Source organism: Ailuropoda melanoleuca, chromosome 11 (assembly GCF_002007445.2).
Source record: "Ailuropoda melanoleuca isolate Jingjing chromosome 11, ASM200744v2, whole genome shotgun sequence".
Classification (NCBI taxonomy): domain Eukaryota; kingdom Metazoa; phylum Chordata; class Mammalia; order Carnivora; family Ursidae; genus Ailuropoda; species Ailuropoda melanoleuca.
In genome coordinates, this window is record NC_048228.1 from 91,953,681 (window position 1) to 91,978,988 (window position 25,308).

Consider the following 25,308-nt stretch of genomic DNA (forward strand, 5'->3'; position numbering starts at 1 on the left):
GTGAAACCAGGGACTGCAGACGCTCAGGATTTAACTATAGGGACCAGTCTATTTTTCACCCAAAGGCGCTTGCTACTTTTCATGTTTACTGGCTGCTGAGTGATTCATACGGTGCTGGGGGACATGTGTTCAAATGAAGTGTTGCTTCTACGTAAAGTAGCTTATTACTTCCAGGATATTCCAGCCTATTCATACAACTCTGCAGAACAATGCAAATCTGTGTGTGTGTGTGTGTGTGTGTGTGTGTGTGTGTGTGTGTGTGTTGGGGTGAGGAAAAGATGGGGGCACACGCAGGAATGCATATTTCTAGGGCATAGAGCATGCCTTCACACTTCCCTCCTCTGACCTTTATGCCAGAAGCATAAGAATGACCCATTGTCCGCTGGCCCTGGAGCTTAGTTGTTCCTAATCTCTGGACACTCAATGGCTGAGCTGGCCTCCCGCCTGGCCAGTTGGCGGCTGTCAGGGTAGCCCCGTGTATCCCAAGTGTATTCCCGTGTGGCTTCTTCCTGCCCGATCCCTCATCCTCTGGCCTGGCATTTTCTCCATGACAGTCTGCCCCTGAACTGCCCTCGCTGCCGCTTTGGTAAAGGCTTGCAACGAAAGGGAGTAACAGCCACTGGCGGATCCAGTTTGTGAAAGCACCATCAGCAATGGATGAGACCTCCCCCAGGCTGGAAGAAGACTGGAAAAAAGGCCTTCAGCGAGAAGCGAGCTGGCAGGTAAGTGATGCCCTCAGCTCCGGACCGATCCAGATCTCTGTCCACCCTTTGCCCGAGTGTAGGTAATTCACATCAGTCTGCTTGCAGAACAGCATTATCTGCAGGCACATCCATTTGGGAAAAGGCCTCATTAATTTCCATTTCTTTGTAAACCATGCAAATAAGACTCCAAATGAGTTTACTCTATATTCTCAAGCAAGCTAATAGAGTTTTACAAATCTATAGATGTTGCTAAATTTATACTTTCTTAATAAAGGCCCTGGAATTAACAAGTTGCAGGTGTATATCAAAGGAAACATGCAGATTTGGTTTGTGTGAGTACAAGTTCATTGTAATATAAAAATTTAATACAACACCTGTCATCAGACTTACTTTATGGTGTTATAGTAGCTTGGAATAAGGGGCTTGGTTTTAACCTATTTTAATGAGGTGACCATTCTTTTAATGCAGCTTGCGTGCCTTTCTTATTTATGCCGAACTCATAACAGGTAGAAGCTCTGTGGTATGCAGAGAGTTCAAGCTAAAGGATTCATTTCAGTGTAGAGGCAGTTTTCATTAAAATATGCAAAGCAGTAATGTTTATACGTTACAATACCTATTGCAAATTAGCAAAATTATATGCTCCTGTCTCGTAGGCTGCCAACTGAAATCCCTTCCTAAATCCTGTTGAATGGCTTTGATTACTCTTCTTCACATTACACATTACACACCTCTAATGCATATTTTTACGCATCCACTGCATTGCTGTTTAATTAGACAGCAATATTGAAGAGCGATGCCAGAGCTTTTTTTTTTTTTTTTCCTTAAATGCTGCTGTCTTATGGAAAAAGAACACTTCCATGCATGAAACATTTCTTTTGGGTGGTGTTAGATAAAGTGAAACTGTGATTTTCCATTTTATCTATAGCAGAAAGTTTCACGGAAAAAAATGGTGATTCAGGAATTAGTTAATTTTCAGCATCAATTATAAAAAATAATTCTCTCTTTTTAGAAAAATAATTTTGAATTTATGAAACTTTTCATAAAATTTCTCCACTGCAGGGAAAATTTTAGAGAATTGTGGCACTGATGTTGACGGGTGTGTTCTGGTCTATGCAATGTGATGTTAAGCAAGGAGCTTCTGGAAAAAAAAAAAATCCTCCAGCCTGCCATGAAATTGGCATCCTTCCACTTTGAGTGGGAGCAGTATTTAGGAAGTAGGAAGGGATACAGAATGAATCTCTGCATGCTACATTGAGAATGTCATGTAGTGGGTCTCCAGGGGGTCTAAACAAATATTCAGATATTTTATGGTAGCTAGTTGTGACTTTAGGATTTTTGTCTTTTGTTTATGTGTTTTCCTTTAGAAAGTTAGCATTTTATATATAGTCTCCGCCTCAAGGGAGGATTAAAGGAGGAAGGATGTGAGCAGATGACTCAGAGATCTCTGTAGACAAAATATTTAAATTAGAAACAAGAAATCCAAATGTTTATGTAAAAAAGCACACGCCCTATAATGTCAGCATCCCATGAACCTTTAGCTTAGTGATTTCCCAAAGGCAAATAATGAACATGCTCTCTTTGTTACTTGCTTCCAAAGATGTGATCCTGTATAGCTGGTCAACCCCTGCCATTCGATAAGCGAAGCTCTTCTGTAGTGGAAGCAGTGCTTATGAAAAGGACATCCCAATCTCTGGTTCGGTCCTCCTGACTCTTGGTAGTGCGTGGCAGTGGATGGAAAAGATGTCAAGTGTGTCAGCTCCTACTGCACCTGCCTCCCACCCTCTGGGCATCAGTATGGCCATGCCAGGTCCGCATATGCACAAAGTTGCCCCACTTCTGCTGACAGTCAAGCTGTCCCCAAGGGAGGAAATGCAATCTGATGCCACCAGATGGAAGAGAATTGTGAGAATCACTTCCTTTAGCCATCCATGGTCGTGCTGAAGTTGGGTTTTTAAAACACGTTGTGAATGGTGTTGAAGATTTAGTTGAGCTAAGTACTACATTTCTGACTGAAAATGACCCAATACTTTCCTATCTACCTACTATTTACCAGTCACAGTGCTAGGGGTTTTGTGTGTGTGTGCGTGTGTGTGTGTGTGTGTGTATGCATGTGGTTGTTCACATCTTTGGAAGAAGCCTAGAAGGTTTATATGATTGCCTCCATTTTATGGATGAAAAAATGAAGACTCGAGGAGGTTATATAACCTGTCAAAAGCCGCCCAGTGCTCAAGTTCAGGCCTGTTTGACTCCAATGCCAAATCCACTTTTGTTGCTTTGTGATCTGAATTGAATTTTATCTCATTTTTTATCTCACGGAGTAATAGTTTGTGAGCAGCTGTGACGTGGGCAGGCAGGAAGCAAAAGGAAGAAAGGGAGAAAGCATGACAATCTTCTAATAGAATAATCAATCTCTGAATCATTAAGACTTTAATAAAATGTTTTTTAGTAGTTTATTTTTTTAACCCTTATTGTATACCAGACACAGAATTCACATTTCTGATTCTTACAAGTACTCTGACAGACAGGTATTATTTGACCCTATTGCACAGGTGGAGAGACTGAGACTCAGTGGTGTTAGGGAACATGCCCAAGGTCACACAGCTGCTAAGATGCTGAAAAGAGATGTGGACCCACTGAGACTGGCCCTGAGGCCCCTGCTCTTACATGAGGCCGCCTCTCAGAGTGTATTTTCAAATTATATTTTGATCATACATATTTTAACTATCTCATCTCCCAGTGATGTGATGGGATTTGGTCTTTGAGAAGACCCCTGATAGTTTTTTACTTTTGTTTTTGTGTTTGTGTTTAAATTAAGAGTTGAGCAAAAATGGCTTGCTCACTCACTTCTTCAGAATATATTTTAATTGGATGGTGTTTGCCTTAAATGAACCAGCTTACCCATGGAGTTGGAAATGTAGTAGGTGCAGTTTCTAGAATCAATTGTAAATCTGAAAATCCATTTAAGCATATAATCCGTACTGGAAAACCAACAGCGGCTGTGTCAAAGTTAATGCTTCTGCTCTCATAGCCCAGCTATGGGAGAATCTCGGAAACAGAGGTGGCAGTAACTTATGCCACCAGGCAACCATTTGACCACTGGCAAACGTACTTAAGGCAGCGACTTTGCTTCTTACCTTATAAAACAAGGGGAATGTGCTTAAGTGAAGCCTTGAAAGAAAGGTGGGAGGGGACATGGTGCAACTTTCTTGTTCTGGGCAATTGTCAGTTGAAAGACCTTATGGAGGGGCACATAACTTGTTTCTGGATAACACTGTATCTTGGGGTCGTTCCCTTTAAAATGACCGATGTAATTGCAGTGTAGCCATTTTGAACTCGTCTGTCGATACTGTCTGTCTGTGCCTGTCTCCCCCACAAGAAGAGAAATTTCTCAGGGCAGAGATATATCTTGTTTGCCTCTGGGTCTCTGCACTTAGCACTGAGCCTGGCACACACTCACCCCTGATGAAGCCTGCCGAGCTGAGGGAATTGCAAATGTGAGCTGGAAGAAAGCAGAGACGTGATCTGGCCCTGATTTTGCACTTGAAGAACCAAGGCCCAGGGAGGATGAGTGACTGCCCCAAGCTCCATGGCTGGTTAGTGAGGGGCAGGGATTACTATTCTAGCTTTGGCTTTCTTTTCTCTGGACCACTTCTCCATGAACTTCCTATGCCTCAACTTTCTCATCCGTAAAACTGGAGTAGACCATACTGTCTGTGTCTGTTTAGGTATCTTTATTTATCATGGTACCGCTATCTGGACAGGTGCTCCAGCATGTGTCAAGAACATGGGATCCAGAGCCAGTCTTCTGGATTCTTAATTTGTGTCATTGATTTCTAACTATGTAACATTGGTAAAGTTTTTAACCTGTCTGTGCTTCAGTTTCATCCTCTATTCACCTGTAAAATGGAGACAATTATCCTAGCTACCATATAGGGTTGTTGTGAGGAGTAAATGTGTTAATTTATGGAATGTGCTTGAAGAGCACTTCAGAAAGTAATGTTAAGTGACCCACAGTGCGCACTGTATGTGTCGGCTACTGTCTACCTAGTGTCTGTGTAATGCATTCAGCTATTCAATGTTTCTTTGAATACCTACTATGTCCAAAGCATATCCACAGTTAAGTGGATGAGAAAGTAGCTAGAGGCAATGCCCTTGAACTTGAGGTCATAGTGGAGCAAGTGCAGCAGGTCATTATAATTATAGAATAGCCATAAAATGCTCTGTGTCCTGGAAACACTGAGGAGTAGCCTCATGGAGGAGGTAATACTGGAGCGCATTAAACAAAGAGAAGGCTTTAAGCCAGACAAAGAACCAGGAAGAGCATTCAGGCCAAGAGAGAGAACAGGTCAGAGACAAGAAGGGGAGAGAGTCTAAGGTATGTGTTGAGCGGCCAGTTGTCCTGGGTTCTAGCCTTTCAGGGTGAGGCAGGAGTGGTAGGAGAGGAGTTGAAAGAGAGAGAGAGTAGAAAGGCCTTGTGTGTCCAGACCAAACAGCTTCAAACGGCAGTCAGGAGCCATGGATAGGTTTTAAGCAGACATATGACATAAGGATCGATTTTTTTTTTTTTTAAAGAGAGATCATTCTGATTTCAGTGTGGATGATAAATTGGGGTATGAGTATAGTCCAGAAACCCAGTTAAGAAGCTGCTTCACTATTTTTTTTTTAATTTTATTATGTTAATCACCATACAGTACATCCCCGGCTTCCGATGTAAAGCTCGATGATTCATTAGTTGTGTATAACACCCAGTGCACCATGCAATACGTGCCCTCCTTACTACCCATCACCAGTCTATCCCCTTCCCCCACCCCCTCCCCTCTGAAGTCTTCAGTTTGTTTCTCAGAGTCCGTAGTCTCTCATGTTTCATTCCCCCTTCTGATTACCCCCCTTTTCTTTATCCCTTTCTTCCCCTACCGATCCTCCTAGTTCTTATGTTCCATAGATGAGAGAAATCATATGATAATTGTCTTTCTCTGCTTGACTTATTTCACTTAGCATTATCTCCTCCAGTGCCGTCCATGTTGCAGCAAATGTTGAGAATTCGTTCTTTCTGATAGCTGAGTAATATTCCATTGTATATATGGACCACAGCTTCTTAATCCAGTCATCTGTTGAAGGGCATCTCGGCTCCTTCCATGATTTGGCTATTGTGGACAATGCAGCTATGAACATTGGGGTGCATATGGCCCTTCTCTTTACTACGTCTGTATCTTTGGGGTAAACACCCAGTAGTGCAATGGCTGGGTCATAGGGTAGTTCAATTTTTAACTTTTTAAGGGACCTCCACACTGTTTTCCAGAGTGGCTGTACCAACTTGCATTCCCACCAACAATGTAGGAGGGATCCCCTTTCTCCACATCCTCTCCAACAATTGTTGTTTCTTGCCTTGTCTATCTTTGCCATTCTAACTGGCGTAAGGTGGTATCTCAGTGTGGTTTTGATTTGAATTTCCCTGATGGCTAATGATTTTGAACATTTTTTCATGTGTCTGTTTTTCCATATTTTGGCCATTGTGGACATTGCTGCTATAAACATTGGGGTGCAGGTGCCCCTTCAGATCACTATGTTTGTATTCTTTGGATAAATACCTAATAGTGCAATTGCTGGGTTGTAGGGTAGTTCTATTTTTAACTTTTTGAGGAAGCTTCATACTGTTTTCCAGAGTGGCTACACCAGTTTGCATTCCCACCAACACTGTAAGAGGGTTCCCCTTTCTTTACATCCTCGCCAACATCTGTTGTTTCCTATGTTGTTAATTTTAGTCATTCTGACTGGTCTGAGGTGATATCTCATTGTGGCTTTGATTTGTATTTCCCTGATGCTGAGTGATGTTAAGCATTTTTTCATGTGTTTGTTGGCCTTTTGTATGTCCTCTTTGGAGAAATGCTTGTTTATATCTTCTGCCCATTTCTTGACTGGATTTTTTGTTTTTTGGGTGTTAAGTCTGATATGTACTTTATAGATTTTGGATACTAGCCCTTTATCTGATAAGTCATTTGCAAATATCTTCTCCCATTCCATAGGTTGCCTTTTAGTTTTGTTAACTGTTTCCTTTGCTGTGCAAAAGCTTTTTGTCCTGATGAAGTCCCAGTAGTTCATTCTTGCTTTTGTTTCCCTTGCCTTTGGAAACGTGTCTAGCAAGAAGTTGCTGTGGCTGAGGTCAAAGAGGTTGCTGCCTGTGTTCTGCTCTAGGATTTTGATGGATTCCTGACTCACATTTAGGTCTTTTACCATTTTGAGTTTATTTTTGTGTATGGTGTAAGAAAGTGCTCCAGTTTCATTCTTCTGCCTGTGGCTGTCCAATTTTCCCAACAACATTTTTTGAAGAGACTGTCTCTTTCCATTGGATATTCTTCCTGCCATGTTGAAGCTTAGTTGAGGGTCCATTTGTGGGTTCTCATTCTGTTCCATTGATCTATGTTTCTGTCTTCGTGCCAGTACTGTACTGTCTTTATGATTATAGCTGTGTAACACAGCTTGAAGCCCAAGGAGGAACATAATTTTTGAGCACTAAAAGCCTGAGTTTGAATCAGAATCCAGGCTCTCCTGCTTCACTGATGGTAGATATGTTCTACATGAGGCCGGTAAAATAGTCTCTTGTACTTGTCTCTCTCTGAGTTCAAAAGGTGTCCCGCGGTTATTGGGCTAGCTGAGTTTCTCAAGGTGGTGCAGGCCAACTCCATTGCTCCCAAAAAGGTTGCACATGGTGAAGGAGGCTTCTAGCAAGTCTCGCCCAGTACTCAGCAGGTCTGTGCCCAATAAGCTATGATGTATAAGAAACGGTAGGCCTGGAAGCTGGAAGTCTAACTTGGGAAAGTCTACTGGTCCTAGATGTGTGGCCTCAGGCAAGTCCCTCACCTCTCTGAGCCGTTTTCTTCTCTGTAAGGTGGGAAGCAATATATCTACCTCCCAGGTAAAAATTCAGTGAAATACTGTGTGTTTGAAAGAACTTTGTCTGCTGTAAAGCACCACACAAGTGTAAGATTTTTTTTCTATTAACTGAAAATAAAGCAGAATCATGTCATTGAAATAATGCCAAATATAGAAATAATTTTGTGTACTCTCTCCCTCTTCCAATTCCCTTCCAATTCTACTACTATTTGTGTTTTGGTTTCCATGTAGGAAAGAAAATAAGTAGGTTTGATGGTGTTTTCTGTTCTCAGGAAAAGATTCATTTTTTTAATATTTGAAGCACCTTACATTGGGATCAATGGAATAGTGACTCACATTTTGAGTTTACTTCATATTTAGAGAAATCTGCTTTAAGATACCAACGTAATGATTAAGTGGTGTTGGGTCAAAGTTGGCAGGTGAGGATGGAGGCTGACCGGTTCTAACTTTATGTCCAAAGTGCGATGGACCTAGCAGGAAACACTTGAATGCAGAACATGTCAGAGTTTAGGTTAGTTAGAAAACAAGTTCTTTTTCTTCTTCATTGTTACATTTCTGACACAATGGCATGTTTAAGAAGACTTCTTTCCTTGCTGGTTGCAATTTTTTTGTTGTTGCCTTTTAAATTATGTGGGACTCATTCCTTCATTCATTCATTTGGTTCAGGAAAGTAAAGTGTTTGATGTATTTCTTAAGATTCAAATATCATTGCTTCATAAAGGTACAAGAGAGCTTGGGGTAACCTGTCATTGTTTATTTTCACCCTGCATGCTCTTCACTCTGAGTAGAAGCAAGTCCAGAGGCTGAAGACAGATGACCTTATACAGCTTCTCTCCATAGCTCATTCTTAGGTCTAGCAAACAATTCTTAGGCTAAGGAAATTCTTCCTTGCGGTGGATTTAAATGGCACCCTTTGCAGCTTAGGACCAGTTCTGCTTCTTCATCCTCCCTGGAGGTGGAGAAAAACAGCTCAGTCACTGTCCTCAGGAATCAGCCTTCCTGGCCTTGAAGATATTTATGAAAGCAGCCCTCAGCTTTTGCTTCTCAAGGCTAAGCAACCTAAATCCTTAGGTATAATTCTTCATTTCCATCTTCTTGAGTTTCTCTGAACCTTCTCCAAATCTGCTCATTATCCTTAACTTCTATAGCCTAGAAATTTTCAAGAGAAACCAGCGAGGGCTAACCAGTAGTGATCATCTGCTCATTCATTTAGTCAGCTAAGACACATTTATTGAGCTCCACATTTTAAATACTAGACCTCTGGGCAAAGCACTGAGGGTACAAAGATAAGAAAAAACAGCATAATGTAGCACTTAAGAGCCAGGTTCATACCATGGATCACTGCTTACCAGCTGTATGACCCTGGGCATGTTGTTTAAACTCTATGTCTCAGTTCCCTCATGGGCAAGATGAGATAATGGAGGTATCTATCTCATAGGGTTGTTGTGAGGATTAAATAGATAAATACATGCAATGCACTTGGAATAGTGGTTGGCACATAGTTATGGCCATGTAACTGTTGGTTATATAAAACAAAATTTAAATAAGACGCAGACCCTGCCCTCGAGCTGTACCCACTCTAGTTGGAAGGATAAACTGATAAATAAGCATCTAATTACAATTTGGTATGTAAGGTACTTTAGCAGGCTGTGGGACGGAAGTTCAGAGATCAAGAGGAATTATGTCTCAGGGCACCAGGAATGGCTTCATGGTTCAAGGAAGGTAAACTCTTTGATATACTCCTTAAATTGACATATCATTGACTTATAGGCTGGGAGAGACCTTGGGATGACATCTCATTGTTCATTTTCACCTTGCAGATCACTGAGTTGGATCTTAGGGGAAGAGTAAGGGATTTCTAGGTGGTGAAGAGGATGAAAAGGCATTCTAGTCAGACAGAGCCTTGTGAACAAAGAACTGAAAGAGTAAATGTTGGCACATGTTTGAAAAATGGTGAGTGACTCGGTGTGTCATGGGCATGGTGGGTTATGAAGCTGGGAAGAGGGTCTTCCATCTGGGTGACATCAGATTGTGAATGGGGTTGGAGGCCTTTGCTATCTTACCCTTAACCTAATCCATGCTCATGAAGCTTTATTTTAAAAAGCTGTAGATCAGTTAGGGAGGCTGCCAAAGCATTTCCTGTTTCTCTTCTAGTAGTTGTCTTACTTTGTCTTGGATCAGAGTTATGTGTCAATCTCTGGAGGCCAGAATCTGAATCTTCCTCATTTCCTTTTTTTCTCTCAGGGCCTAGCATAGTACCAGGCATGGAGCAGGCCTAAGTCACGTGTGTTGAAATAAAGTTTGCTGTGTATGACCAGTGCCCTCCTCTGCCTGGTCTAGGACAGCCAATCGTGCTTATGCGTGAATGAACAAATGCAAATAAATGAATCCAGAGATTTTACGGTTTTCAAATTTGACTCAATTTCGAGCACCTCTTGGGCAGGGAATAGTTTTGTGTAAAACCCCCAACACCAATATGAGGACCAGTTCTCCCTGTGGTGACTTTGCCTCTTACATTCAGCTTCTTGTGCTCCTGTATGTCACGTTCCTGGCTGATTATTCTGATTGGGGCCCGATGAACCTGGGGTGAATTTAAGGTTTATATTTTTCCCTTGTTGAACTCCTTCTTGAGCAATGACTTTCATAGATCACAGTGCACGCTGACAATGAACATTCATAATGTGGAGGGGAGATTTTAAAAGAAGGTTGAGGGAAAAAGGCAGCTCTTGAGCATCTAAAGAGACAAATATGTTTTACATCAAGTTCCCTTGTTGAAAAAATGTCAAAAGACGTGAGAAATACTCAAGTTGTAGCAGCTGGTTGAATGCAGTGATTCTCTCACTTAGGGCGCAAAAGCCACAATTTTCTATCTAATTCACTACTCAATCATTCCATGGCCCCTGTCTCAAGCTCAATTTAAGCTCAGTCCCCAGTACACAGAGCCACTGTACAGTGTATAAAGAAATGACTGGCTGAAGGGACTGAGGGGAAGAAGGAGCCATGTGGTGACACAGAGCTTGAGTTACCGAGTGGTCCTGTGATCACATGATATCTGTCTCCAAGGCCTCTCAGAAAGTCCATGTAAAATAGGTCATTTCTCCTTTAGCCTTTAAATTGTGATTATCACTGCCTGATAGGATAATATGATCAGGCTTCTACTCAAGTGCTCACCACATGTATTGGGGAAACAGACACATTTACTGGAGACTTGGGGGCAGTGCCTGGATTGAAAGTTTGCTGCCTCAAGGGCTTTGAATTGAAATGGAAACAGGCTGGCTCCGCAGAACTCTATTACTGTTGATGACTATTTGTCTTTTTCAGAGGAGTTTGGGTGAGCAATAAATATGACTGCTCTTTAGGGAGAGCGTCCTAGAAACCGTTGGATCTTTCCTTACACATGTCAATTGTATTTCAGTGTTCAAAGGCACTTTTCCATTTATACTCCTTTTTCAATCTCCTAGAAACCCTATGAAGGAAATGGCAGCAATGTTATTATTACCAACTCTCAAATGATTAACTGAGGGCTGATAGGTTAAGAGCCTTGCCCAACAGGACCAGGACTAGAACCTGAGTATGAAGTGCAATCCTGTGCTTGTTCACTCAGATTGAGCTGCCTCTCTGTTCAACGGTTAAGGGTATGCTTTCCTGAGGCTTGTAAAAAATTGCATTCTTAAATTAATACCTAATTAGCCCCCATCAAATGTCCCCTTCCTAAAGAAGTGTGACATTTAAAGCTAAAAACTTTTATGTAGCTGTTTCTGAGGAAGGGCTTCGCTCCCTAACACCAACAATGAAATTGTCTGGTGAAAAAGCAAGATGTTCATGTTTCTCCATGCTGATCATGATGCTTCAGGCATGGGCTTCGTGCAGTGTGGGGGGTCCAGCAGGGCTCTTACACAGTCGGTAATCCAGGGTATGCTGCAGAAATATATAATTTTGCGTAACACTCTAAGAGACTTTATTTTCAGCATTGCTGAATTTCTTTTTTTCACACTGAAAAAGGAGGCACACCATCTCCCGCAACTCAGCTTCTTGCCAAGATGTGACTTAAATAGCATGAATCACCTCCGCCCCACCTTTTGGCTAAATCAAAGTTTCAGTGAATCAAAGATCTGAATTAATGAGACCAAAATATTTTCTTGAGAAATTTTTGAAAATTGAAATGACCAAGAGGTCACATGACACAGCTTTGTTATTTGTGTGGGAATAATAATAACCTCTTAGATGCCTCAGTCTTTGAAATACGTTCTTTTCCTTAGTAATTGATCTTAGTGTTCACACATTGCTTGAGTAAGTATGGAGAAGCATCTTATGCTGTACTTTTCTTGCATCAAATGTACTCTTCATGGCTGTGTTTCATCTGCCTAGAGTCAGCCTACTCTTCTCTCTCCCATCTCCTTTCTCAACCAAAAATATAATAAAAAATGTTTTAAAATGCTTATCAACTCACACTTACTTAACATTCTAGAACGTAATATTAATTATATTATTTCTAAGCTTGAGCTCTGAAGTCAGACCAATGTAAGGTTGAATCCTGCTTTGCTATTGACCAGTTGGAGAAGCTCGGATATATTTCTGCTGTAGCGCCTCCATTTCATCACCCTTAAAATGGGATTACAAAAGTAACTTTTTTTCTACAATAATTATGAAAGTTAAAGGAAATAATCTACCCAAATCCCTGGCAAAGTGGCTACCATATCAAAAGCACTCTATCAAACTTAGCAATTATTATTCTTGTTATAAAGGTGTTTCTATTGAGGCCAGAATCATGACAATGCTATTCATGATCCCATTCATGCCAACCTACTAAGGAGTAAAATATAGGAAGAGAAGATCAAAAATTATCTTATTATCAGTTAAAATTATTGTTTACATAGTAAAGCAAAGATATTTAGAAAAACTAAAAAACTGTTAGAAAAAAGGAGAGTTGAGTTAGTTGATTCAATATAAAAAAATATACAAAAATTAACAATTTTCTGGCATAGTGGTGATAACCAGTTAGAAAATCTGAAGATAAAAGTCATTCAATATAGTATTAAAATATAAACGATCTAATAATAAATTTATCAAGTGATAACGCACATTCTGTATGAAGAAAATAATCAAACCAACAGGGGACATAAAAGAAAACTTGGATGTATGGAAAAAGGTGCCATCTTCCTGGAGAGGAGGAATCAATACTGTCAACGCTTTAATTTGCTCAGATGAATGTACATGTTCAATGTAATTTTAATTAAAATGATATTGCTGCTATTGTTTTCTGGAAACTTTACCAAGTGTTCTGAAGTTCATCTTGAACAATAAGTAGAATGAAAGTCAAAAACTATTTAGGAAGACAAAGCAGGCTTTTCTCTAGAAGATACTGTAATGTGCTGCATAGTTATGGTAATTAAAATGGGATGTTCTGGAGGAAGAATCAACAGACAAACGGGTTTAAAATAAACCAGAAACAGACTCTAGTAAAAGTAAGAGTTTAGGATGTGGCTGTGGTCAAGGTTACATTACCTATTGGTTGAGGACCTAACAATAATGCAGTAAATGGTATTGAGTCACCTGATTGGGAGAAAATATTACAAGTTAAATTCCAGAGAGAAAGAGTAAAATGTAAAAAATCAAAAACATATAAATGAAAGAAGAAAATATAGGATAATATTTACCTAATCTTGGAATGGGAAGGCTTTCTAAGTATAAAGGAAAAAGGTGATAATTTTGATTATGTAGAAATTTAAAAATTCTCTGTCAGAAATGTAATAAACAAAACCCAACAAATAAAGTAAAAAAAAAAAAATCAACAAATCTGGTCTCAAAAGCTTGATCTCTTAACAAAATTGAGAGTTTGTAAAATAAGAAATAACTTAATATTCCACTAGAAAAAAATGAATTTGGTCCATAAATGATTAATCAGAGATATATGTTATCAATAAATACATGAAGTAACTGTAGTTTTGTCAGCATAGAAATCCAGATCAAAACAGTAATGAAACACAAGGGGTGATGATTTTGAGGAGTAGTCATGTTGGTGATGATGTTGGTGATGATGGAATGAATCCTATGCAGCTATTGCCTCTGCCTTTTTAGGAGAAAGTATAAATTGTTACTAATTTTCTGGAAATTAACTATATAACATGTATTAATAGCTTAAAAGTTTTAAACTTGATTTAATATGATTTTAGAATTAGGTCTTCAGGAAGTTATCAGAGACAAATATAAAACTTCTTGTAAAAAGATTTTTATTTTGATGTTTGTGACAAAGTTTAACTCATCATAAATTTCCAATTATAGGTTAATGAATGGTTAGACGTACCATGCTACAATCAGCAAAATGGTGTTTTCAATATTTAATGTAAGAGAGAATGCTTTTGATACAATATTAAGTGAAAATAATGGAAAACATACTTTAGATTAAATAGGGTACCTGAAAACCAACAAAAGGCAGGTAAGACATCAAAAAAGGTTTAAAAAGTTTAAAACCCGTAGAACAAAAAGAATGACAGAGGAGATGACATTGGTGAAGAAATGTCAACTACACTGTGAAAGCTCAAAGAATAAACAATGGTAACTGACTTGGCACAACATTAAAATAATAGTGAAGCTTGTAAGGGTAGGAATCAACAAAAAGCAGGTTGTTTTGCACTGCCAGATTCAGGAAATGCTCAAGAACTGGATGTGCCAGCTATCTTAGAAAGTGAGGGTGTGGGATGGAATAAAGAATAGGTAAGCAAATGGAAAGTATACTGAAAAAGCAGAGAGACCAGCTCCCTTCTCCCAGTTAATACCTAAAAAAAGTTGAGCCAGAAAAGATCTGGATCTGGGGACAATCAAGCACCATGAAGGAACTGGTAATATACAATAATGAAAATAAGGAGATTTTAAGTGAAAATTTGCATAGGGAACAGTGAGACCCCGGTACTCTCATGTTCTCCAAAGTGTTGGCAACTTACCATATTGTTTGCCAGGGAGGAGAGCAAAGGAGTCCTCTCTGGGGAATGAGCAAAGTCCAGGGGCCAGCCCAATAGGAAAGGCCTCCTATGAAAAAGTCAGCTCTTCTCCATGTCACACTGCAGTAAAGCCCACCACCTGTAACTCCTTCCCATAGTCCTGGAACTTCCAGTCAGCCTTGGATGGTTTACTCTTAAATGGAACAGATGACTAGATATTACTGGAAGTAATATGAAGTACCTCTAATATGAAAGAGAGAGACTAAAACAGAAATAAAAAATACTTGGAACAAATTAAGGCAATGCAGAACAGAAAAAAAAATCCCATTAAAAAAACCCCAATTAATTTTGGGAAGTAAGACAATATATTGCATTCATGATACAACAATGGACCACTGTGGGAAAAAACATTCAGAAAACCAGAATGGGCTCTTGGAAATTAAAAATATAAAAGCTGAAATTAAACTGAAGAGTTGGAAAATACATTTGAGAAAAATCCCTGAGGAATTAGGTAAAAAAGACAGATAGAAAATAGGAAGGAAAAAAAAAAACAAGAAAATTTGAGGAGCAACTTAGGAAGTCCAACATTCAAATAATAGGAATTTCAAAAAGAAATACCAGATAAAATGAAAGGCTTAAGTTTACAGATAGAAGGGTCTATTCACTTAATGCCAGAATGAGTGAAACACACGCAGACACACACAGGCACAGATACACACACACTTGGATATATCACTGAAATATTTCAGAACATTTGTAATAAACTTATTGAATGATTCCAGGGGGAAAGAAGTCCATGCACAAAGGATTGAGAATCAAATTGTTGATTCTCAACACCACTTAAACCTAGAAGAGATTGGATATTATATTCAAAACGTTAACTGAGTCTCAACCTAGAAGTCAATATCCTGCGACCGCGTCTTACTAACATGAGAATACAAATAATAGGTATTTATAAGATTAACTGGGATGATAAATGTAAAGTTGATCAAATTTTGGAGTAGGGTAACATATTCTCAGATTATGAGGTCTTTACAAATTCTCAGAAAGTTACTAATGAATGTGCTCCAGAAAAATAAAAGAGACAACCAAGAAAGACGATAAGGTTTCCAGGAAATAAGAGGTCCAAACCCAAAGAGAAGCAACACATAGTCTGGCATAATGGCAAGAGAGAGCTCTAGGAAGTCAGCTATGCTGAATGCCTGGAGAGAAGCAAGTCCAAATCACAGCAGGAAAATTAAGCACTCCCGGAGGGATGCCTCTTAGAAAAATGGAACTGAACAGTTGTCTAATTTGAACATACTGAGAGGTACTTTTCAGCTCTGACATAGAGTTTGTCATTGAATCAAAAATAAAGTAAAAAGATTAAGGCAACTTTTTAAGTTCCAGGGAAAACAAAAAAATATGTAAGAAAGAAAATTTAAAATTTAATTATGAGACACTATGTAGCTCTGCAGTGAACAAAACTTAAGTGATTATAATAACCAAAACATTATTTAACAAAAACTATGAAATTACTCTATTTGGAAGAATGAAGGGCGAGGACATGCATGTGAGAGAGTAGGAGTGTTGTAAGACCTCATCCTTGCCTTCCATATCTGCAATTCAGTAGATAAGATCTGATGCAACAATGTGGTTAGATGGACAATTGTGATTTACAGGAAGGGAAGTGAATCCAGGTGTTGGATGATTTGGTCAAGGTTTCACAGCAAGCTCATGGTAGAGCAGGAACCAGAATCTAGTAGTCTGATCACCCAGGATTGGTACTGAACTATGGCAGAAAGGTCTGTCAAAAAAATGTCCTCTGCTTTCCTTGGCTTTTCCTACACTTCCAAGTTGGATGATTCAATACAAGTTTCTCTCTCCGTAAACGAGTATTGAATTAAAATAGGTAACCAGTGATTTTTTTTATTATGTGTCCCATGTGTGTTTCATTCTAAGAGGCAGGAATTTTGCTGTTGAGGAAACTATTTTGTAAGAAGAGGCAGAATTTATATATAAATGGTGATTCAAGTGAGCTGGCTTTGTTGTTACTCTGGGCCTGGGTTTGAGGGCTGACTCATCCCCTGACGAGTTGTCTGATCTTGGGTGAACTGCTTCACCTGTCCAAGCTTTGGTCTTCTTATCTTCAAAATGGGTATAAAAATAGTAGGCATCTCATGGGATTAAATCAGACGATGAATTTTAAGGGATGTATATAGTGCTTTGCTCACGTACGAGCTTAAGACACGATAATGGTTGTGGTAGCAGCGGAAGCATGGTTGTGGGGTAGAGAGCAGGGGGAGCAGTTGAACCCCATAACCCACCACAAGTATTGTATCTTTGGAACATAATTGTAATGTTAACATTACATTACATGGCTGTTGGGAGCAATGACATAACAATGTGAGAGGAACATGGAGATATATAGGGAAACTAGTCAAGATGGTGTCGTGCTAATTTTAGGTCTATTAGATGTCTCAGTAAGCACTAGTGTGGGTTAAACCTGGCCCTGCCTCCGACAGTGGTATTTAACAACTGAAGCATTCAGAACTAGTAGTTCTGCTAGTAGTAGTAGAAATATATTGTGAGGTTTGTTATCTTTCCCAGTTATCCACAGAGTATTTCATGGGACATCTCAGAATACAAAAGTAGATGCAAGAATTATTGAAAAATTCCATGGGTGTCAGTTCTGAGAAGTTGTTAAGCAAAAGTGGGATGCTTGGCCTTAATCCCTGCCCTTAGAGGTGGCCCCGATGGAGACGACTGCGAATCACACATTTTTACAAGGAAGCAGAATGGACCGCTAGGTTGCTTGATCTGCAGCGTGAAGCCCATGTGGCAATTTTCTTGTTTTTAAGAAACACATCAGTTGTGGTACAGGGGATTTTCAAAACATGTATTTATTGTTCGATAATAAGCTCTGTTCTCTGATATATGAGGTGGAGACAGGCTCCTGTAAACTTGAAGGTTTCTGCGGACCGGGGAGGGTTCGTCTTCCTCTCTACGGAAATGTTGCATTTCTCTCTCATTGAGCCACTTGGCTTCTGGTACTTGAAGGGAAGAGAGGGGATGCCTAGGTATTTCTGGAACAAAAAGCTGGAATGTGTGGGGGTGCCAGGAGGATCTTCCTTCCTTCTGCTCTCAGGGGAAACAGTCTCAGCCCCTTAGGGAAGGTGGGAGCTTTGCATTCATAGTACTCTGCTCATGCTTACAACTCAAGTATTTGGGCAACTATTTGGGCCCTGGGCAAATATTTTCAGTCAGGGGAAGTTACCCAGGGACAACACTTCATCCAAAGTCCAGAGAATTCTGTGAAGGAATGAAAGGCGGATCTCATAGGAGGAAGATTCGGGGACGTAAGAAAGGAAAAGGGTCATGCGGAAGACGTGGTGTCCATGGAGAAAGGTGGGAAAAAAAGGAAACTCGAGGGAGAAGGCAGCTTAGCTAATGTGCTGCCCATGTGATAGCTTCCATTGCATTCTCACCACCAACCTGCAGCTATAAATCTGTCATTACTGCCGTTCACAGATGAGGGAATGGAAGGAGGGAGAGGGGGCTCTCTGTGGGATGCCCACGCTCCCGCAGGTAGCAGCAGGCAGTATCTTCTCAGGGATCTCTGGCCCCAGAGGCTATTGTCTTCCTTCCTCCATGGGAGAAAAAAGTAAATTCCTTTCTTTTCCAGATATCTCCCCATTACTAGAAATCCTCTATACTGGTGTTCTCCTTCCCAGTGTTCACTGGCCGATCCCTTTTTCCTTCCGGTAATGATCTGCTTCTAGGGAAGCTTCCATGCAGGCAAGGAGGAAAATCTGGCCATCCTCCATATCTCTCTTTGGGTGTGCTGCTGGGTACCCACAGGAGCCATCAAGGGGTCTGGAGGCATCACAGCTCTTCCCTGCCCTTTCTCCTGCACCCCACAGAGTCACGGTCTCCAAATCGAAACCCACGATTGGCCAGGATTGCCTGTAAAGAGAGGCCAGTTGAATGCTAAGCAGTACACCGAAGAGTCCAAATCCTGGCTCTACCTCTTAGAAGCTGTGAAAACTTGACAATGACTCAACCTCTCTGTGCTGCCCTCTGTTTCCCAGTCTGTAAGATGCTGACAGTAACAGCAGCTGCCTCATAGGGCTTTTGTGTGGAATAAGAAAATCACATCATCGCCGGCATCATCATTCTGTCACTGCCACCTCCAAAGAGTGTGCACATAGTAGGTGCTCAGGGCATGTTGGCTCTTTTCTCCTGAGATTGGTTTCACCTGCTGGAAGTTTGGATTTGCAGGAATGGGGGTGATGGAAGGGAGGGGTCAGAGTTTGAGAGAAGGAAAGGCAGAAATAAGAACAATCCTTGTGAGCCTAAGCTCCCTCCAGGCTTGATGTTTCTTTTGACTCCTGAAAGCATTCCACCAACCTCGCTCGCACGTAAAGACACACACGTACACACACATACAAGTGTCTCTCCGTTTTTTTAATGCATAAAGTCTACAAAGTTTGAAATCTGTTTCTCCAAAAAACTGAAAGCTTTCTGGATCGCTTTCTGTACTGAATGAAAGAAGACATCGGGGAACATTTTTAAAAGATGCCTGGGCCTCTGTGGTGTCCTTGCAGCTTTTTTCATACATCTCTAATGGGTATCTATAGCTGGACTTAAATTTGTGACTTAGTGAAAATCAGTCATTGGGACTCTGAGTGCTTTAAGGAACTTCCACCCCATGACTTTCCTTTAGCAATTCTCCCTGGGACCTGTGATACCCTGTGTGGCTACGCAGTGCCGACATTTCTACCCGGTTTTGTCCCCCTGGTACCAATAGGACCTTCCAGGAGTCACTGAATTTTTCCAGTGTCTCTGAGCCAGGCCGAGTCACCCTCAGCCTTTTAAAATACCAGGGTCTTTCAGGCAGTCATGGGGTAAAACGTTCAGGCTGCTTGAGGGTGCCTGAAGAAGTCTTCATGTGCATTTCGAGAAGGGTTGTTTAGAAATCTTTGATCACGGGTGCACAGGGCCTGAAGTCACCACTGAAGGGGTGTCAGTGTCCTGGGAAAAATGGCTAAGCCAGTAAGAATCAAGTTTCTCTTTGTGTGTGTGTTTGAATTCCTAATTTTCAGATTTATAAGAGCCAGTGATTATATCACCAATTAAATTAGTGGAAAAAAATCTATAAAACTAAAGAAACACTATTGTCATTGAATAATATATGTACATAAAACTGGAGCGATTCGCAAATGCAGAATTCTAATGTTATATTAGATGGTGGGAATTGCAAAGCCTGCATTCCTATTTCCGTTACAGCTCTGTTTCCTTTCAGCTGGAGGAAATGTTTCCCTTAACAAAAACCTCTAATGCTTTATTTTAGCCTAGAGGGATAAATCTCATACAAGATCTGTTTTAAATGCTTTTTTGAGGTTTTGGAGAAATAAAAGATTTTTATTTTAATCTCATTAATTTTTTTTTTTCTGGGGGGACTCAAACATAAATGAACTTTGAAAGTTGAAACTTTCCACCTGCCTGGTTCCCAGTGAGGAGACTGCTCACGAGCTGAGCATTGTTCAGAGAGAAAATGAGAGAATAGAGAGGAGATGAAGGTATGGAATCTGGCATTGGATGAGACTTCAGGGTCACTCAGCCCCACGTGATCCTCTCAGTGACCCTTGGGAAATGCATATAAAATCAGTGAGCATGTCTAGAATCCAATACTAGAGCTAGCCCTGTCAATCAAGCTATCAATTAGAAGTAATCTAAAGCCCCCTCTAGCTTCAATTAAAAATTTTAAAAATCAAAATGATATGTGCTTATGATAGTTTCTTAAAAAAGTCAGATGGTTCAAAATGACTTTTAATGAAAACCAATTGGCCCATTTCTCCCCACTTTGAGCCCTATTCCTTGGGGCGGATACCATTACCCCTTGCTGATTCCCAGACCAGAACAAAACAAAACAAAAACTTAAATATTCTGACCAAATACTGCCATTTAATTCTTCCAGTTGTCATGTGATTCAAAATAACTAATTAGAATCAATGAGTGAGCTATCTTCAGAGAATTCGGGTATGTGAGGATGGAAACGCTCCCCGTGATCTAAACCAGCTCAATATAATTTTAAATGAAGAAAGTCGAGAGAGGTGCTGTGACTTGTCCAAGGTCAAACAGTTAGTTTATGACACTCTACAAAAACTCTAAAAAAAATGCAACTCGGGTGTGATGCCCTTTCCCCTCTACCATCCTGCTGCTCAGGATGAGTTTTGACACAATTCAGGCAATCCTGAATAGGGCTGTGATAAACTAGGTCTCTTCTTTAGACAGATCAATGATTTTGAAACGCTAGTTAACATGAATGCAATGGCAATGATGCGTTTGCCACTTAGAGACTCCTCCAGATTATAACGTACCTGAAAAAAATCCGAATGTACCTGTAAAGTTGACCCAGTTTGTCAGGAAAAAAAGAAATAGGTAAATCAGAACAGGAAAAATAAAGCGTCATTGATACAAAGAACTATGTAACATTAGAAAGTATAATTGGTAGGAGCTTTCCAATGTTAATAGTGAGTTCTAGTAATGTCTTTCCATACTTGATGGTTCCTTCAGTTTGTCATTAGGTATGGAAACAGAGTATTGGTGGTTGAGGAATTATGGAAGATAATGTAATAGCCAGACTGCAGAACTCTGAGAATATAATGATTGAGGAAATAAAAACTGGAATTTGGTGTGTGTGTGTGTGTGTGTGTGTGTGTGTGTGTGTATGTGTGGGGGAAGCTATGTATGTACATGGAGGTGATGATGGTAAATCAGAGGCAAGAGTGTTCTGGAATTCTATGAAGCATCTTTAACAGAGGCTGACACATTTGAAATCTAGTCTTAAGTTCAGAAAGAGTTTGACCAGGGAGCAGTGAGGCCAGTTAGGTCAGTTTCACAAACAGAAAGAAAACATAATTGGCCTAGACACATGGGGTTGGCAAAATTATTCCTGTAAAGGACCAGAGGGTAAATATTTTGGGCTCTCCTGGCCATAAGGTCTCTGTTGCAATTATTCAACTCTGCTGTGGGAGCACAGAAGTGACCACAGACAACATGTAAACAAATGCTCATTGCTGTGGTCTAAGGAAATTTTATTTATGGTCACAGAAACTTGAATTTTATGTTCTTTTCATATGTCACAGAAAATTATTCTTCTTTTAATATTGTTTTCAACCACTTAAAAATAGGAAAACCATGCTTCACACATGGGATGTCCAGAACCAGACGGGTGGCTGGATTTGGCTCATGGGTCATAGTTTGCTCACCACTGGGCTAGCCAAACAAAGGGTTAGGGTCTATTACTTAAGAAATGATTCTGCTGTCCCAGCAAACAAGTAGAAGGGAACTGCCACTTTTCTTTCTCCCTAATTTTGTGGTTTCCGGAATCTAAGTACTCTCTGTTTTGCTTTGTTTTCCATAGACCAGCAGTCTTGACAGAAGACAGAGTAAGGTCTGTGTGTGATCTTTTCACTCTAATAGCCCATTTCCTGATCCACAAAGCACTCCAGTGGATAAAACAAAGAGGGTTCTTTACTGCATTGTACGGACCATTTGCTGAACAGGTTTGCCATCATGCCAAAGGTATAGCACTTCTAAAGATTTTTGCTGTTCCGAAGTGCGTTCTGCATTCCGATAGCTCTGTGTAGGGTACTCACTGCTGGGGAAACCTTGCCTCCTTGTACTCTGGGTTCTAACTTCCTCCCATATGTCAGAGGGGCTCTACTTTGCCAGTAAACCCCAGAAGTGCACTCAGTGAGGAATGTCGGCTACATCCCTCACTGGTCACTGACATCCCTCGTCTGTACTTAGTCTAATTCACATTTCTAATCCCTATACTTTTGATTGATTCCTGGCCCTGTTTGTGAGAGTAATACCATATACTAATGGTGTGCCTTCAAGGGGACAAGTTTCTTCCTTATAAAACTCTGGTTCGGATGGCAAAGTGAACTCAGGGAAGTCATGCAGGTAGAGAGTGGGGGAATTATGGCTCAGAGACAAACTGGACTCCAGATGCATTGCTCCTTCTGTTCAGCCATGCAGCTTGCCTCTGGTTTAGAGTTTATAGGGCTTGGGATCTAAAGCCACTTGTAAACTTTCATTTGATGAGGTCAATTATTCTTAAAATTTATTGCCAGTGGAGAGTGTTTATGCATTTTATTAATGTGTTTGCTTCCTCCTAAGCAAAAGTCATTGACTTGAGTGTAGGAGGGCATCTCATGCCTTAGAGAGTGAAAAATGAATACCCACATTCATATTTGTTGAGCAATTAGCTCCTTTTCTTCTGTTGACCTGGGAATTTTTGCCTTTGGACATTGAAGAAAATAGATACTTAAAGAAACAAGAGAATTTAAATAAGAGATTAGAACATAACTTGAAAATGAAGTTCCTCAGAATCTCTAGGATGAATAGAGATACGTACAAATTCCTTCTACCTGAATTGACTTATGAATTACTTGATTTCCTTCCAAACATGTATTTATTCCACAGGTAGATGCCAGTAGTATTTCCTTATTTTTTATTTTGCCAACCTGTTTGGAAAACCCATGCCCTGGCAATTAGAAATGCCCTGGCAAATTACTGGGGAAGACAAGATCTGATTATTGGCCTAAGAAACATGCAAGGTTGTTGGAAAAAACAAGAGAGCTTGGAAAAATTCAATTATAGGGGCGCCTGGGTGGCACAGCGGTTAAGCGTCTGCCTTCGGCTCAGGGCGTGATCCCGGCATTGTGGGATAGAGCCCCACATGGCTCCTCTGCTATGAGCCTGCTTCTTCCTCTCCCACTCCCCCTGCTTGTGTTCCCTCTCTTGCTGACTGTCTCTCTCTGTGTCAAATAAATAAATAAAATATTTTAAAAAAAATTCAATTATAATACAAAACTATATGACCAGTGCCAACAAGAAAGGTAGATATGTTAAGTTGGAAGGGATTTCAAAGAAGGAACATGTCCATGTAGACTCCATGTCTGGAAAAGACTTCATGAAAAAGCACAGATTTGACGTAAGCCCCAGGAATGGGTAGGATTGGAATAGACAGAGGAAATCAGTATTTCTTGAGTGTGTATTGTGCTGGGCACTGAAGTTAGTCATTTAATCTTTACCAAACATCTGTGTTACTATATCCACTCTGAAATTGAGGAAACCAAGGCACCCAAGAGAAGTAGGATAGCTCAGTGGTTAAGATTTCCTGGTGTTGGTTCTAGGCCTGACTGTTAATTAGCCATGTGATCACATGCAAGACACTGAACCTTTCTTTTCCTTAGTTTCTTTCTTTGAAAAATGGAGATCAGAGGATAGGAGGGCTACCTGACTGCTACGTCTTCTCCTCATTGGTCGCCAGGGCTGGTTCGGATGATCTGGCTGGCTAGGCGGTGTCCCTTTCCTCCCTCACTGTTCCATGTGTGTCCCTCCCAAAGCCATGTGCTCAGTTGGAGAGTATGCCTTTCGCTGGTAGAGGAGGACTGCTCCTCAGTCAGGCATAGATGAGGAGCTGTGCTCCCTTGCTAGACCCTCCAAATAAGCTTCCAAGGTCCTGCCTTCTTTGGGGGAAAAAAACCATCATAACAGTACTTGCTTGTAGTGTTCCTATGAAGTTTGAATGGGTTAATGCATGTCAAGTGCCTGGCACATACTAAATGCTCAGTAGATCCCAGGTGTGGCTATTACTGTTATCGCCAAGCACCTTGCCCAGTAGCGAGGCTGAGATCAGAATATAGATCTGATCCTAAGTCTGCACTCGTTTCTGTACTGCCCAGTGGTGGAAAGGCTCATGGGGGATCCAGCGCCAGCAGAAGGCTGGAGTGCAGAATGAGGTATGGTGAAGGCACCATAATGGTCCGTGGGGAGAGTGTCATGAAGAAGTAGAGAATTTCGGGTGGTGAGTGGCATGAGGACAAGTTGTAGGGGGAAGTACCAGTGTAACCCTTCAGGGCAAGATACACTGCTCACTTAAGCACTTTGGCCCGGCTATCACTAGGTAAATGTTACGACGTACCTTTTTCTTGATTTCAGTTCGGGCCAGGTCTGTGTGTCCTGTTCTGATACCCTATTCCTCCCACAGTATACAGACGTGTGCACCTGTACACCCCAAGGTGCTGAGCATAAAGTCCAAACCCTAAATGTCACAGAGGCTAAGCCATTAAGCCATGCCTACCTCTCTAGTCTGGGCTCTTGTCCCCTCACTTGGCTCCGGTCATACAGAATTAATTTGCAATTCCCCAAAGCCCACTGGAATGTAGGCCCTGGGAAGGCAGGACCACGGCCATCCCACCCCACTGTCACCCTACCATCTGGGCCGGTGCCTAGTACCTAGTAGGGGCTCAATGAATGGTGAAAAAGTGAAGGCATGTGAGGGTTCTTCCGCACCTCTGGACCTTGGCACATACCGTTTCCTCTGACTGGAACAGTTTTCCCACCTTCTGGTTACTTGTCAGTTTTGTTCGTCACCGCTTCCAGAAGGCACGTCCTGCTTCTTTCCCCCTAGTTAATCCTTCCTTGGCATTTATCACATTGCCCTGCGATTCCTTCTTTGTTAGTCTGTCCACGTCATTAAACTCTAGCCGCCAGGAGGGCAAGGCAGAGGTTGTCTCACTCAACACCTCACACCCGGTGCCTCACCAAGTGTCAGACCCTCGGGAGGGCCCAGGACCTGTCTGTGAACACAAGTGAGTGTGCATGCCACGTGCATGCGCACCCACGTCCTCCCAGGAGCTGTTCTGTTCTGGCCCCTCCGGGAGAGTGAGTCACCGAGGTACGTACCAGGTGACTCAGGACAGTGGCAGATGTCTCTC

General features: G+C 41.0%; 1 protein-coding gene across 1 annotated transcript in view; it reads left to right on the forward strand.

Annotated features, from left to right (window-relative positions):
- Positions 1–25,308, forward strand: part of PPARGC1A (PPARG coactivator 1 alpha) — a 461,990-nt gene that overhangs the window by 165,430 nt on the left and 271,252 nt on the right. Inside the window, exon 2 of the mRNA XM_034670962.1 lies at positions 555–722. Coding sequence (XP_034526853.1) covers positions 654–722 — 69 coding nt within the window. The 5' untranslated portion in view covers positions 555–653. The remainder of the gene's footprint in view (positions 1–554; positions 723–25,308) is intronic.